At 39.6% G+C, this 16,936-nt stretch overlaps 1 protein-coding gene across 6 annotated transcripts in view; it reads right to left on the minus strand.

The window, feature by feature from the left end:
• Positions 1-10,892, minus strand: part of zgc:174356 (uncharacterized protein LOC100137120 homolog) — an 88,308-nt gene extending 77,416 nt beyond the window's left edge. For 5 of the 6 annotated variants that reach the window (XM_020513153.2, XM_048600596.1, XM_048600594.1 and 2 more), the window contains exon 1: positions 9,125-9,407. In XM_020513153.2, coding sequence (XP_020368742.1) covers positions 9,125-9,226 — 102 coding nt within the window. In that variant the 5' untranslated portion in view covers positions 9,227-9,407. Of the gene's footprint in view, positions 1-9,124; positions 9,408-10,826 lie in introns of those variants that run through there. The other variant, XM_048600597.1, reaches the window with a different exon arrangement.
• Between the last annotated feature and the right edge of the window lie 6,044 nt (positions 10,893-16,936).

Here is a 16,936-nt window from a genome sequence, read left to right on the forward strand (position 1 = left end):
ACCATTAACCAGAAATTGAACTTCACTAGCCATATATACATTATCGCCATAAGAATAGGTCAGAGGCTAGGAACCCTACAGTGAGAAACTCAACTCCCAACTCCCCAAAACTGTTCACCATCTCCAAAGCACAAGTCAGAAGTGTGTTGGAATACTCACCACTTGCCCGGATGAGTGCAGCTCCAATAACACTCAGAAACCTGACACTATGCAGGACAAAGCGACCCAGTTGATTAACATCACACAAACATACACCCCCTTCATCACAACAGTCAGTAGCAGTAGTGTGTGCCAGCCACAAGATGCACTGCAATAAGTCACCAAGGCTTCTTACAATACACCTACCAAACTCATGACCATTACCATCTAGAACTTCACAAGTTCACCCTTTGGTGAACTGATAGCAACTTCTGGACTCTGATGTTAACCTCTCCATGTGCAATCTCCAGAAATTGATGTCATCAATATTCCACTGAAACTGGCAAACACCAATAGTTCTGCCATCATTACCATCATAAAATCCAACTTGTCATTTTTTTCCTTTTACTTTAGTTTATTTCATTTTTTTTTATTTCTTGGGAGGTGCCAAGCAAACTGTCTACTCCCAATAACTCCAGAAGCATCTAGCTTTACCTCAAGATCTTGGGAAACATAGCAACAGCCAAATGAGTACGTTATGCAAAACACTGCACTTGCTGGAAATCTTAAAGAACAATCAAAAAAAAGAAACAGCTGGAAAAACTCAACAGGTCAGGCAGCATCTGTGAAAAGAAACAAAGTTAATAGCTCAGCTGATATCCTTAAATCAGACCTGAAGAGAAATAGGGATTGAGCTATTGGAATGAGGTGGGGAACAGAAACAATAAGAGGAGAATGTCTGTGACATGGTGGAGGTCAGAGGACTTAAATAACTAAAGATTTCATGAAGCAACTGCCAAAATAGCGATAATGAATACCAAGAAGAAACAAAGGTTATGTCCAAATGAGGTGAGTTGCTACATAAAAAAAACAAACTTTGGAATGCAACATAATGAGATAAAAATAAGGAAAGAAATAAAACAACTAGACCAGCACAAAAAAAAGAAAACATTTAGACTCACATGGTGGCAGATTTTATGACCTAAAGTTTTTTGAACTTAATGTTGAGTTCACAAGGCAGGAGAGTGCTGTGTCAAAAGACAATGTGTTGTTTCCCGAGCCTGCATCACTGGAACACTGTAGCAGAAAGTGACAGAAAGGATGACAAGCAACCAGAAGCTCAAGGTCATGCTTAGAGATTGAATGTTTGTATTCAGCAAAGAGGTTACCCAGTCTGGGTTCTGGGTCTCAAGTATAGAGGGGACCAACTCATAAACAGTGAACACAAGATACCAAATTTAAAGTAGCAGTAAATTATTACTTCACTTGGAAGAAATGTTTGGGGTCTTGGACAGTGATAAGGGCAGAGGTGAAAGGATAGTGCCATCTTACCATGCAAGCATAGGTGATGTATCATAGGGAAGACAGGCACTGTTGGGAGAGATCTAGGCAGGTAGGGTGACAAAGGGGACACTTCCTACAGAATGCTGAAAGAAAAGGACAGGAGACGATGTTTTTGCTGATGCCATCACGCTGCAAGCGGCAGAAATATAAGAAGATGATGTGTTGAATAAGGATGGTAGTGGCACAAAAGTATGGACAAGATCAACACCAACGTGGTTCTGAGAGGGAGGGGAGGAGACAGAGCAGAGGTCCATGAATTGAACTGGCTAGAAGACTCTGTCGACCACACACCATGCGGGAATCGTCAAAAATTTATGGAAAAATTAAGAGATGTAGGAAGAACTGAGGTGAAAGACAGCACCATCAAAACAGATACGATGGGCACAGAGAAAATGGGAGAATGGAATGGAGTCTTTAGCGGAAGCAGGATGTGAGATTGTCCCACTTAAGAAGTTATGGAAGTATGTGGTTTGTACATTAACATTGGCTACCTACTAATGTTAATGTGCAAAAATGGAGACAGAGAAATAAAGATAGCGAACAGAAGAGCTAAAGACAAAGCAGGCAAAGGAGAGGAAAGTGTGAAAATTGGAAATAAAGTTAATAAAAATTTCCAGTTCATGTCCTGAGCACTAGGCAGCAGTGATACCATGATTACTGCTCTCAACGAACTGGAAAAAGAGAAGGCGGGGCGTCCAAAGAGGACTGGAATAACCTCTGTTCTATTTATACCCCAAAAAGGCATGAACTACCAGGACCCATGTGGGTTACCACAGCAACATTTTTTATTTGTAATAGGTGACTGAAATTTAATGAGAAGTTGCTCAGAGTGAAAACCAGGTTAGGAGGCAGAGAAAGGTGGATGAGAACTGGTTGTGCTCTGTTCAAGAATGAAGTAGAGTGTCCGAGACTCTCCTAGTAAGAGATGGAGATGTCGAGGGATTGAACATCCACAGCAAAGAGGCAGCAGCTAGGGCCAATGAACTATAAATTGTTGAAGTGATTGACGGCATGTAAAGAGTTGATAACATAAGGGGCAGTTTAAGGGAGCAAGAATGAAGTTAAGATAGAAGAAATAAATTTGTTGGGGCAAGTACAGGTTGAAACATTACGCTGATTAAAAAAAGTTGTCAATATGACATATTCACGCTGTTTATCTCCACAGATTCTACCCGACATGCTGAGGTTTTCTGGTTTCCTTTCTGTTTTTAATCACAAAAACTGTCTATTTTTGAAAATCATGTTAAGACTCCAAACCAACCAGTTCAATAGTTGACTTTGCATCTACTTTTGCTAGAGTAGACAATCAATCTTCCTAAATCGGTGATGTGTTAAAAATGGCTACTAAATCAAAACTTATGTAAAAGTTATCAACTTCATCACAATGACTTGGAAGTATATGTATTATTATAAACATTAAGACAGAAGCAGTTTACATTTGCTAGAGTACATGATATGAGCCAAACCCGGCTGTCGGCCAGTTATAGGCAGTCCTGCTGATTCATAGATAAGCCAGGAAGTTTGGTCCAATGACTAATCAGATTATGCATGGTTGAAATACCAATCGTGTGCACTAAAGACCTGGATAAGATACAAACTGTGAGTCACTAAGCAATTCTAGGCACTGAAAGTACAACTGTGCCTTTGAACTGGCTTGATTGGCCATTCGTTCTTGGACTACTGAGCTACATTATAAATACTTTTGTCCTTCCTGGAATTTTTAGTTTACTAAATCTGCAAAGTACAAAGTTACATCTGACAAATTTTAAAAATTCTTTGAAGAAATAACAGACTATTTTGATAAAGCAAGTGCAATGGATGTTGTGAACGTAGACTTTCAAAAAGCACTTCATCACAGAGGGCTAGTTGATAAAATTAAGTCACATTAGGCAGTACTTAAAGGAATCAATGTGGATCTTGACTATTGACCATGTAGTCTCTTTTAGAGAAGATGCATTGATCAGTATCCTCACTAGCCAATCAGATGCTGGCAGCTGTACTGAATAGCTGTGCCACCGGGGAGGCAGGAGCTACGGCTGGTATTGCATCTACCCAGTATCTAGGATAGTTGCTGGATCCTAGGCCACAGAAAGCAGGATAGGGGTGGTCACAGGGTGGGAGTCAGTGTCATTAACAAGGAGAGAAGAGTGGCTCTCTGTGGACCAATTCCAGATACCAGGTCTCTCTATTGGGTATTGAGTGCCTTTGAATAAGAGGCACCCACCAAGCATCCATAAGCATCCTGGCAAGCATCCATAAGCATCCTGGCTCAGGTTCACTTGTCACGCTCCCCACATGACAATGCCTCCTCCCACTGTTGAGTTAACACTAACATTTACAGGGTGAGGCCCTCAAGTGGGCATTAGTTACTCAGTTCAGAGACTCAATTGCTGTTGGAATTTTGAGGGGGCGCGTCAGCAATAGTGGGGTGGGGGGAGGCCACCAACAAAACTCACCACAGGGAAGGGCATTAAGTTCTGTCCATTGTATTAAAGACAACCCAGCAGCATGAATAGGAAGTTGGTTAAATGACAGTAAACAGTACCGGTTGATGGACGATGAGTTCTAATGAAAGATAGTTAACCTAAAACATGAACTCTATTTCTCTCTTAGACACTAACTAGCTTATTGAAATCTTCCTTTATTTTTAGTTTTTAGTTCGAAAAGATATTTTAATAAAGTAAGAGGGGAACTATTTCCTCTGGTTGGTGGTTGGTATAAATTTAAGATCAACACCAAAGGAAAAATGAAAGGAAAAGGATTGTTTTTTAAATATAAATAAAGTAGAGAAGGTCATTAGGACACAAAATAAACTCATGAAAACAGGGATGGCTTTCCTAGGAGTCGTACAATCAACACTGCAATTCATTCTGGTTTTTGTACAATTAATTTCTTTGCGCCGAAGTCTCTCAAACTTTTAGTCTGGAAATAATAAGCTGACGAGAGTGATATTTGCTATTTTTTTTGAAATACACAGGAGTCTGTAGTGGACAATAATAATTACAATTTTAGTTTTGGTGCTGTAGTACATCATTCTATCCAATATCATTATAATGCACCACTGTCTGAAAAGTGATCTCAAATAGCATTTCAGCCTCACGTGGCTACACAAAAGGGAGTCCGCATTTGAACTAAATGCAAGGAAATAAAGCTCACTAGAATGCAGAAGATTTGTTTAAACAAACATTTTTTTCTCAAATGATTAAAAAGGCAATGGAAGTATGGTCCTTGTTAGGATTGGGCGCAGGGGCACAATGTGGAATGCACATCATGACTTAGTCGGTTCTGCATAGGATATTTGTCGAAGAAAAGTCTGACAAATTAATGCATAAAAGTGGAATTTGGCAAGTCTAGGAATTTATGCCTAATTTATTATTCTAGGTGACAGTTAGAAGAAATCGACAAAAGAAGGGACCCTTTTTTACGATGTACCACTCAGAATGGCCAATTCGATAGAAAGGCATTATTTTATCTTAAGATATTACTTAAGTGAGTAGTTGGCACAAACTCAGAAGTTCACAGATTCTTTAGAGCTAGTCAGAATACCATTCTACCCCCCCTCCCCCCCACCCCCCCCCCCCCACCCAGTTTCCTGTGGTGGTCAGCTTTACCTGGCAGCTCTACAAAATACATTCATGGAAACAGTCTAAGAGAGGTTACCAAGTTAAATGATAAGGCTATATCGGCAACTCACAGGCTGAGGTAATTGCATTGCATACAATTATTCAAAGATAAAGAAGATGAGAGTTAAGCCATTTGGATCAGACTGTGTCACTTGTGTGCATGATGAGTTCAGCCGGATTACAGGATAAACCCATTACTGAGGAATTCACCAACCCTATGTTCCAGAACCTAACACCATCGTTTCAGCTGACCATGATCAATCTGGCCACATTGCTCATAAGGCCAAGGTCACATATGCTCTGAAAACATTGTTAACCACCAGAATGTAGCCAATCTATTGTAGAGATTGGAATCAAACAATGTTTAGTCTGTCAGATAAGAAATTAAGCCTAATTCAATCTCACCAATCTTTAATATGTTTTACATTATGATTTAATAAGCAAAAAGCCTAGTTAATGCTAAATTACAATGATACACTGAACTTGCCTTATAATATTCATTGCCTTTTGATATTCATTTTGGTACATCGTTTGATTATCTTTCATTCAAACAGCTATCTGACTCTGTCTACAACTAATAGATTTTTATTCATTGTATGCTCAATGTTTAAGTAGTTGTGTTCTTGTATTGAATAAATAGTTAATATTAAGTTTGATGTCTTCATTGATGGATTGATAAGAAAGGGTTATAATTTTGCTTATTGACTAAATTAGTTTCTTGATTGAGGGTTGGTAAGTTAAACTCATTCAATCTTAACTGAAAGGTGCAAGATAGCTATGGGGTTACAGCCAGTTCGAAGATGTGAAGTACTTTCAAAGCAGTTCCCCAGTGAGACCTTGAAGATTTCTTGAGAAATTTGTCAGATATCAAAAGGTAAGGAAATACGACAGCATGGATTAGAAGTGGACTAAAGGGCAGAAAATAAATATCAGCAGTCAAGACATTTGTCAGACAAGGACAGAACAAAGATCTCATTATGCTGTGTGCAGTGTAGTTTTATTATAAAGGTAAGAAACTACAGGAATTTTCATTGGAGAGAACCAAATAATGGATATGCCAGGCTGCACAAACAAAAATTGAAGGACTGCACACAGAAAGGAACAGGTGTACACATTAGCTAAATTTTACAGGGAACATTGGTCCAGAAATCCACATTAGGAAATCATCTGGAGTTGGGCTTTGCACACTATCAGAATGGATGACACAGAAAATAGGAAATTGGAACAAACCAGTACAGGAGGAGGAGGAAACAACAACAGGTTAATCATTGGTTAGGCAGATATCACATGAAACCTAATGTGGAGAAATGTGCACTCTTATAAAATAGATCATTACTTTGAAAAAAGGCTTAAAAGGCAAAGTGACAGGGGAATGGAACTACATAAAAGCTCTTTCAAGGTGCCATTTAAAGCACAGGAAGCTGAATGACCCTCCTTCTGCAGATTATAACACTGCCTTCTAAGAGTTAGGACATGGTCTGAATCACAAGGATAAATGGCAGCTAAAGAGGAATAAATATAACTTGCAGAACAAACGGATTAGTTAATACCTAAATTAATTTGCCAGAGAATACAGTAATGAGTACCAGATTATTAGTACAGATGGCTGCTAAAATTAGTTGAGAGGTTAAGGTCTGTAAGCACTTGTTGGAAATGCTTCAAAAAAGGGGGCTGGGAAGCAGCAGCACCTGCACAAGGCTAGAGAAACATCATGATATGAACCAAAGAAGGAAGAGTTCTGTCCACTACTAATAGCAGCCTGATATAAGAAAGAACAGTTCAGGGAGAAGGAGGCAAATCACATCACTAAAAAGACTATTAATATTAACAAGGGGTATAGCTGTGGTAAAAAAACAACACAAGAAATAGGAACAGGAGCAGACCATTGAAATCCTTGAGTCAATTAATAAAATAATGAACTGCTTGATCATTGAAAAGTAGAATGGAGTCAATCTGACCAGACTTTTTTATTTTAAAATCCTCAACTCTGTAATATATCAAAATATCATCTAACTCTATTTTCAGCCCTAGTCTTCCCTTCAGTCTGGGGGTAGCGAATTGCAACAATTAACATAACCCTCTGAAAAAAGTAAGGTGCAGGTTTATATTGACTAATTAAAGTTGTTCAGCATTGTTTCTCATCCACATTAAAAGAAAACAACGTTATTGTAAAACTCTGCACCCTAGTTCTGGATTTCCCCTAGGAAAAAGATTTAAAATGAATGAAACTGAGGAAACAGTGTTAAGGTGCACTCAAATTTACTAATCCTGTTAAGTATGAGAAGTAGTCTAATGGCTTGATGGACAGTGTCCCCGAGGCCAACACTGCAGGTTCAATTCCCACTCCAGAACTTAATGGCCAAGGAAGGTATGTTTATGCTGTGGTGAAACAGTTTAACAACTTGGAAATCCTTCCAATATACTGCAATGGCAGGTGGTAAGAGACAGTAGGAGAGATTCCTGTTTCGCCATGTGACAGAAATAAATCAGAATCTCTACCATCACTATTTGTAGCTTCAGGCTGCAACACAGATGCAACCATGTGTACACCTTCTACAGGTGCACAATTGAAAGCATACTGTCCGGGTGCATAATGGCCTGGTATGGCAAATGCCCTGCCCAGAACCATAAGAAACTACAGAAGGTAGTGTACACAGCCTAAACCATCGTAGAAGCCAATCTTCCATCCATGGACTCCATTTACACGGCTCGCTGCCATAGAAACGCTGCCAACATCAAAGGCCCATCGCAACCTAGTAATGATCTCCTACCTCTTCCCAACCATTAGACTGATGAATGGACTCTCTAGCCTCAAATAATGCTGATCTCGCTAACATTGATCTCACCTAGCACACATCTGTGCAATGTAACCTGTATGCCTCTAAGTCTTTTTGATCTGTACATCCTTCCTTACTGTTGTCTGCCTGTATTGCTCTTAAACAAAGCTTTTCACTTTATTTCAGTACATGTGACAATAAATCAATCAAACCATAGCAACTCTGGCTTCTTGGGTGGCCAGTTGGTTCAGTTGGCTAGATGGCTAGCAGGCTAGCATTGATCAGACTGGCACCAACAGCACTAGCTGATCCCCATTCTGGTTGAGGTAGAGTTTGGATTGGTCTCCTTGGCCTAAGGAACTCATGTCTGTATTGCATCCTGTCTTAAGACAAATTACACAAAGAAAAATTTAAATACGAAAATCAATGAATGGTGGTCAAATTGATTCAGCCTGAGGTTGAGCAGAGCAACTTTAATCAAATCTAGCCCTATAATTTTAATAAAGTGCCCAATACAGACTGTTTCTTCAAGGTTTCTGATGGCTCTCAACTCGACCATAAATGGAATAGGGAATTTATTGGCAACAAAACTGGTACCATAACTTGGTGAAAAGACTTATTATATTTTTCACGAGTAAATTAATAGACAGGTCTTATTCAGTAGGGTGTAAAATGAATGATCCCTTCTGCTCTGGGCCCAATTCCAGAAATTTAGAGGTTCAACACAGTTAGGAAAAAACAAATGGTGGAAATAGAAAATGCACTGAAACAGATGTTAGTTGGTGACACAGAAGAGATGTACAATTTTCTGAAAATATCAATTAATAGATGATTTTCTGCTGTATTTCTGGATAATTTAAGGTCTGATTGCTTGGGTGCGGGTCCGTAAATCCAAAAAAAAAATGCTAAGCGCTATGTTGACGCATGGAACTGCCTACAACTCCAAATTCATCAAACTTACTTAAATTTTAACTAAACAGAGAAACAGCTAGCCAGACAGCTTGTAGGCTGTGGGCTGTAGACCTTCACAGAAATAGCCACAACTAATATAGGTCTGTAACAATAAAAGGCACTATTATTTTTTGACACTTGATTTGCAGGGGCTGGTCTTTCCTAGCTACACAAGCAATGCAAAAAACCTGCAAACTGTCAAAGAAAAAAAAGAGCAAGTTCTTGGAGCAACTGACAGAACATCCCACGCAAAATAAAACACAGAAAACGCACATTTAACCTGTAACCCACCTTCACCAACACAAGCCTCTGTAAGGCGAAAGCGTTTAAGAAGGTCGATGCCAAATACAGAAAGATCACCGGCTCCACCGTGATGATGGTCCTCGGATTCATGTTTGGTTTCAGTACGTGAGCGTGTGTTTTTTTTTGTTTGGATAAAACTAGGCGATAGCGGTAGTTGAAGGGAGGGGGTGGGAAATAGTCATGAAAAGTTTTCTGAAGTTGAACTGGTCTTGGGATTGGGGTTGTCACATGAGAGTAACTGAAGGTGTGAGGGGGGCTGTGCGCGAGCAGGTGCTGGGAGTGGGCGGAGCGGGGCGCGCTGCGGGTGTGGGAGTGGGCGGGACGGGGCGCGCGGTAGGAGTGGGCGGGACGGGGCGCGCGGCGGGTGTGAGAGTGGGCGGGACGGGGCGCGCGGACAGGTAAGCACCTGGCCACACCTGAGCCTGCCCAGGTTGTCCCTCGGGTGGGGTGGATTAAAAACCAGATTCCCCCCCATCCAACGGCCTGGCGTCTCTTCGGCACTTGGGCTGACAACTCCTCCAGCACATCCGTAGGGCTCAGGTTGTGAGTTGCGCGACGTCGTTCCGCTTTGATCTTCGCATTGCTTTTTTTTTAAAAAAAAATCACGTGGAGAAACTTCTTTTTCCATCTTCTGTCGTCGGGCTAGGATCCCACAGACCACTCGTGCGAAATGTCGCTCTGTAGAAGTGAAGAGTCTGACTCATTTCGGTTGCAAAGACTTCCCGTTTTTGGCCAATCTGACGCTCTCGAAAGGATGAGCACGATTTAATGCACGTACTCCTGAGAACATCATCCCCTCCATTTCCTCAGTGTTACCTTCAGTCGCTATACATAACATAGGCACGTAATCAGAGCTTCCAATTTAATTTCAGAATGAGGGTCATCGCTTGACGAATGAAAATGAAAATTGAAAAGAGCTAAAAGTATTGTGAGGAGAGTATAGACAAATGTAATTAATGTATTCCAACATCACACCTCCTCCATGTCTGTTGTTGGTTTTTGAATCTTGCTTTGGATTTGTGCCAGACATTGACAATGATTTGTCGATCTTTCACGGCAGAGTTTACTTGCCTGGTGATTTGGAAGGTGAGGAATAAAATTAACAATGATTTTCAGATTAATCATTAATTAAGCAATTGAAGAAGGTTACAACTCTAATTCATAACACTGGCCCTAATTATAGACCCATTCCCAATAGACCATTTTTAAAAACTAATTACAAAATTGCACCAATTCCACATAGTATGCCAATTTATACTTCTCGAATAACGGTACCTTTCATTTGACAGTGTGTGTGGATCACCCCTCAACATATGAGCATACAAAATAGATGCAGAAGTAGACCATTCAATCCCTCTGGCACGCTGCACCACTCAATAAGAATATACTGACTTGTTTGTGTTCAAATTCATTCCCACTTACCCCCAGTTTCCATTCATTCCGTTGACTAACAAGAATGTATCTACCCTGCCTTACAAACATTTAATGACACATACTCCATCACATTATGAGGCAGAAAGTTCCAAACTATCTGTGAGGAGAGAAAACCTCCTCACCTCTGTCCTAAAAGGGTGGTCCCCAGTTCTGGACTGACTACAGGAGGCAAAGTGTTAGAATCAATCACTTTTTGCAAAATTTAGAAAGGACTATTTAATCTACTTTTGATGTCCTATCTAACTAATTGCCTTACTGCTTTTCTTCAATATTGCGTCATTTGTTTTTCCTCTTTTGATTTATTTCTCTCTTGCACTTTTGCTCTCAGCATGTCCTTTGTACATCAATTAGTTCTGAATCTCTCTCTTTTTCAGCAAATATTTTTTAAGCTATTTCCTCTCTCTACTACTTTTCTGCCTGAATCGACACACACGATGGGTGGAATTTTATGCAGCACATCATGGCAGGGCAGAAGGTGGCCAGGCCCACTTAATTGCAGGAAAAACCATGAGTCAGTCTCCTGGCAACAGGAAAACCTCCCATAATTAAGTCCGAGGTGGAAAGGGCCCAATGAGAGAAACTTGCCTGCACACTCAATTAGGCTCATTAATGACACAATTGACACCAATTATGACAGAACTGACAAGAATTTTGTTAATTCAGGAATTAAATGGGAATCAGAGGCCTTCCCATGACCCTTAATTCAATCAGGTTAGCGCCACGGAACACATACGAGCTTCCCACCAATTGTTCAATCATTGAGAAAGACCCATTTGGGGAATATTAAATTCTGGCCTGTGTTTTTAAACATCGTCCTCAATACCTCCTGCACCAGCCCCCCTTCTAGGGCTGCAGCGGTGATGCTCTGAAAGCTGCAAAAATTAAATGATCTCTCTCCTTACACGAAAAAAATGAGTAGGTGTCGTAACCTTGACGTCAGGATGAAATGCACTAGAAAGGCTCAAACTGGGAAAAGGCGCAAACTATCTAGACGCCAGTAGATTATTGGATAGCAAAAAAAAATCATTTTTGTTTAGCCTCTCCAGAGCTAAACTTTATTTTATAGATCTTAAATGTTCAACATATGAAACCAGCACTTTTTCCTTAGTTTGACCCGGAGTTCTGTGTAGCTTAGCAGCTTGATGTTTGTAAGCTGCTGCATCATCTTTCTGTGTTGCTCATGAGAGTGTAGAAGAAAAATATGTATAGATTTATCACACAATTGGATCATTCAACATTTTCTCTCAATTCCTATTTATAAAACTTCAGACTTCCACATTTTGAGCATAATCTCACAACTACCTTCTACTCTGACTGGGTAAGCAGACCAGAAATGAGGAGGAGGGGCCTATGTTGAATAAGGTTGAAAGAGGGCATGAAGAATGCTTTGTTACAGTATAATATCTTGGACGGTGATAGACTGGGAAACACAGCAAAACAGTGTCTTGTGTTGTGAATGGACCACTTCTTTCAATGTTAGTGACTAAGTGCCGAAGACAATCACAACAATTAAGAGCACATTCTTCAACATTGCAGTGTACTTAACAAAAATGTGGAACTGCGAGTGTCAGTTGCCCTTGAATCAGCTGTTTTCAAATCACGAGCAATTAATGTCATTCTTAGCAAAAATAAAATACTGCAGATGCTGACATTCTGAAATAAAACAGAGAAAACTGACAGTATTCAACAGGACTGACTGTCTGGATGGACAGAGAAACAGAACTGCACAGGGAAATCTATCCAGTCCTGAGGTGATGGGTTTAGAGAAAGAACCAGCTGTAAAATCTGAAAATAGTAGCAGGTTTTGCTTGCCAATGAGTTCTTGCCTCCTCGTGACCTTCTTGGTGTTAGGGTCAATACCACAGTGTATATCACTCTGGTGGTGACTGTTGTATAAGGCAAGGGGTCCAAAATGGTTAACACATGAGCATGATGAAGCTCCGTCCAACATTAACAGCCTCTGGGTGGAGTCAGTCAGGATGCACCTGTTAGTCTGTCTGTTGATTAGTAGGCTGTTAGTCTGCAGCGATGAATTAGCCAAAGGTTCAGCCTTCATTTCTGAGGAGCTGTATCTGTCCTTTATACCCAGTGTTAGTGTAAGCTAACTAGCACAATGGTTCATGTAAGCTGTGTTTGTTATTGCCAAGTAATAATCTTGATACTTGATAACAAACTTCTGGTGAAACTTCCCAATGGTTCATTCTACATCACAACCTACTAACTGCCCATAGACCAGTGCTAAAACAAGAGTAGTGGCACTAACCACCCAAAAGCAGAACACTGTTGTACTATGTTGCAAGAGGTGCCGGCCCTGTTTAGCAATTAGATATAATACTGACCAGCAACCAATTGCTGGAGAAAAGTGGAATACAACCATCAGGATCTTCCAATCTAAAGACCAAAGACCTAAATGTACCTGAAGGCAGCTGCACGGTGTCTGGTCGGAAGACAATTGATGTTTCCTTTAAATGCACGCCCCTGACTCAACACTGAGCTGCAAGGATCAAAATGCCACAGCCACATTCAAATCTTGTAGAGTTGCTTTCAAACTCCTCCAACAACCTCTCCTCCCAACCCCCACTTCCCAATACAAATTAGGCCTGAAATCAGTGGACTTCAGAAATTGCCTCCAGAGTTATGGACATTGCAGTCTCCTGTCTGCCTCAGGGGCACATGTCTCCCAGTGGAAATCTGGTCATTCAGATATTTGGCCTCTGCCTTCAGGAACCTGACCACTATGCGTAATTTGACATCAAACTCAAAGACAGTCTTTTACTTGGCCTCCTTCCATGAGATCACAACTCCCTGTGACCAGCATTATCATTGAGGTTTGGTCCTGTTTGATTTCTTCCAGCAAAAAATCTCAAGGATTGCCTTCTTGAAGCATGGTGCAATTAGGTAGGATCTTCCATCATTTTGATTGAACAGCAATGAAGGAAACAGAAATATAGACAAGATGTTCTTCAGTTTGGAGGTGATAAATTTCTCACTTGCAGCTGGCCTCCCCTCCTAGATTCAGGAAGTCATGGGTTTTGAGGTGCTAAAAAAAAGCAAATTTCAGCTCAATTTGAGAGGTTTCATTTGGTGAGATAAACATGTGATAACATTAATCAGTGCATGTGTTTGGGTTGCTCTCAATGTTATTACTCCCCACACACTAATTGATTTGACTCCAGGACTTGTCAAGCAATGGATTATGCCATACTCATCTTACAATTTACTCTGTGGATTGAGTTCATTTTAAAATCAGTGAACAAGCTCCCTCAATTGTCTTGTGGGTAAATACTTGATGTGTTTTGTCTTTGAACCATAAAGACCAAAGGGGTTCCACGTTTGAACTCTGATCTGTTATTGAGTTATCTGATTATTTTCTGGATATCAGCCAGTAAGCTACAATTGGGCTGTGTGCCTCAGGGCCAGGAAAGGGATAAGTTATTTAATTAAAAAAAAGCCATGTTTAATTTTCCTAATTACTATCTAATGATCTCTACTGGGAAATGTGGACTGAAGGAGTAATTTTCATTGTCAGCTGGAGTACAAAAGTGTTGCTGGTGGATCAATGACACGCTTTATATCTGAATAAAAGCTGAAAGACCTTCAGATGCCATAAATTAGGAACAAAAACAGAAGTTGCGGGAGAAGCTCAGTAGGTCTGGTAGCATCTATGAAGAAAAAATCAGAGTTAAAGTTTCTGGTCCGGTGACCCTTCCTAGAACTCTGAGTTCTGAGAAAGGGTCACTGGACCCAAAACTTTAACACTGATTTTTTTTTCTTCACAGATGCTGCCAAACCTACTGAGCTTTTCCAGCAACTTCTGTTTTTGTTCCACGCTTTATATCTGCTCTGATACTCCTCTCAGTTTAAGCCAATGCAAGCAAGGTTCACACCATAAATCAAAATGATCTCCTCTGTGAATAACAACCACTATTTGCTCTATAGTAAATTAGGCTATGAAACATACACATTACCAGTTTAAAATACTAAACCAAGAGATGATTGAGCTCAGCTAATGATTTCTATTAAATAGATGAACAACTTTAAAAACATATACTCATAGTCATTTGGTATTACAGAACTAGAGTATTGGCTGAAAAAAGAACATAGTTTCGTTGAAGCTTTTTGTCTTGCACTCATCGGGACATAGGTATTCTTGTGAATGCAAATGTACCTTTTAATATAACTACTTCAACTTCTGCAGCACAGTTCTGGTGAAAAACCTTAGACATGATTGCATACAACCCTGTTTACTATTTGGCCTATTAGTGACAGTTTATAGATTGTCAGAAGCTGGAACATCAGAGAAGTTGCCCTGAAGGCCATGTCTGTTTGTGTAACGAAAATGAATACATGCAGAAACAGCCGCCAGTTGTCAACAGTCAGTATTCCATGTCTGAACCAGATCCAAGACCAGAACGTGAGGGAGTTGGAATCTTCCCTTTCTGCTTGTCCACTGAAATCTAAAATTTTTGTCCTCCATCTCTATTCCTAAATAGTTTGTTTGAATAAAATTGGTTTCTGTCTGAAAGATTTGCATCTAATTGATTCAAGAGGATAAAAGTGGCCTTAGTAAATGAAATGCAGTTCCCAGTAGGTGCATCCGCAAAAGCACTCAGGATCTAAGGGACATGATCACATTTCAATGCGCTGCTGTAATCTTCATAATTCTATGTAAATATATCATCACAACAACTAATTGTTGCATAATTGGAGATTGTTGCCTTGTAATAATTCATAGTTAAATGTTCTTTATTTGTGAAGTTCCTGAAGGTAACATAAATTATTTTATAAACTCAATAAATCTTCCCCTCAATGCCAATTTTCTCATGACATATGTTAGATGTAATAGCATCTTCCTGTAATAATGATCTGGGAGAACAGAAATTCCTGGAAATATACAGGTGATTGATCAAATCTTAAATCCAATATTGACCCATCATTTGCCTTTACAGAGAGTGGCACACATTTCACACCAGCAGCAATTTGTTTCTTTTCAACATTTGTAAGATTTTCTTTTTAAAAATGAACTCAAATTTCAAAACTGGGTTCAATAGAATATTGCCACTGGTTACAGAACCAGGATGGATTGTTGGTGTTAACATACTGATCTGCCATGACCCAACTGAATAATGAAACAGGTTAAGATAACTGAATGACTTCCTCCTGTTGCTATGTTCCAGTGAATGTGGACTTGTTGGTGTTTGCACTATTCCGATTGCTGAAAGGTCCTACTATTGTCCAGGTGGTTTGAGTTAGACAATAAACTACCACAAGGTGCTCCTTGCAAAACAATCATAAGATGAATTTGAAAGAATAGCTGACAGGAAAACAACCTTTCTTGAATTGTCAGGATATTTCTTTTAAAAAAAATCCAGGTCTGGAACAGTCAGCTGCAGTCACATAGTACTGAATATATATGTTATATATTTCATAATATATATGTCTGTGTGTAGAATATATATGCCCTAAGATAAACTTGCAAATTAGAATTGTCTGAATTTTTCAGATCTTTTTGTCCCCAAAGCCTTTCATAGAAGTTGGAACAGCAATGATACTTTCTCCTCTGGCAGATGTTCTTACATTGAAGTACTAAGTGTCTGCAGTTAATTATACATGTAGAAATGTAGGAGATACAATATACAAGTACATTAAGTGGAGAATAGGTGCAGCAGGTTTAATTGAGGATGATGTCATAAACCATGCAAGTAAAGCCATTTATAACCATTTCGTTGAATCCCGCAAAATTAGATATCTGCTTTGAAATCACTGCAGGCAATGTATTGTAACATTTTATGGAGTGGATTGGCTTAATCTTGAGTCAGTTTTGATGTCGACAGTGGCTGCCAGAGCAGATTGGCCTTCAGTGTCAAGACAAAATCATTGATGTGCCGTACCATTCACGCTGAAAGATTAACAATCGTGTTATGACAGATTTATTAAGAAATACTTTACAATTGATATGCCATGTAAAATGACATTATAAATTAATCTCATTAATGTAATTTATAATTTCTTTCCCCCCTCCACTCCCATGTGCTTTTAGAATGAGGTGTGCTGGACAACTTGGTATTCTAAAGGAAGGGGATTTACCTTCAAGATGTGAAGAATGGAGAAAAACGATATTGGATTATATATTATTCTATTTCAACATATCTTTTACTTATTAATCCAGGACATAAGCATTGATTTACAATTTATTAAAAAATGTTGTTTCAGAAACATGTAAGGGAGAAGAGAATAGATTTCCCAACGACAGATTTTGGCAAAAAAAAAATTTGAAATGGCATGAGTGGAGGCCAATCACCATCATGAACCTGTTGGCCCAAATGGCCTGTTTCTTTGGAGAATATGTCCTATAAGATCTCATAT

Source organism: Rhincodon typus, chromosome 9 (assembly GCF_021869965.1).
Source record: "Rhincodon typus isolate 14 chromosome 9, sRhiTyp1.1, whole genome shotgun sequence".
NCBI classification, from domain to species: Eukaryota; Metazoa; Chordata; class Chondrichthyes; order Orectolobiformes; family Rhincodontidae; genus Rhincodon; species Rhincodon typus.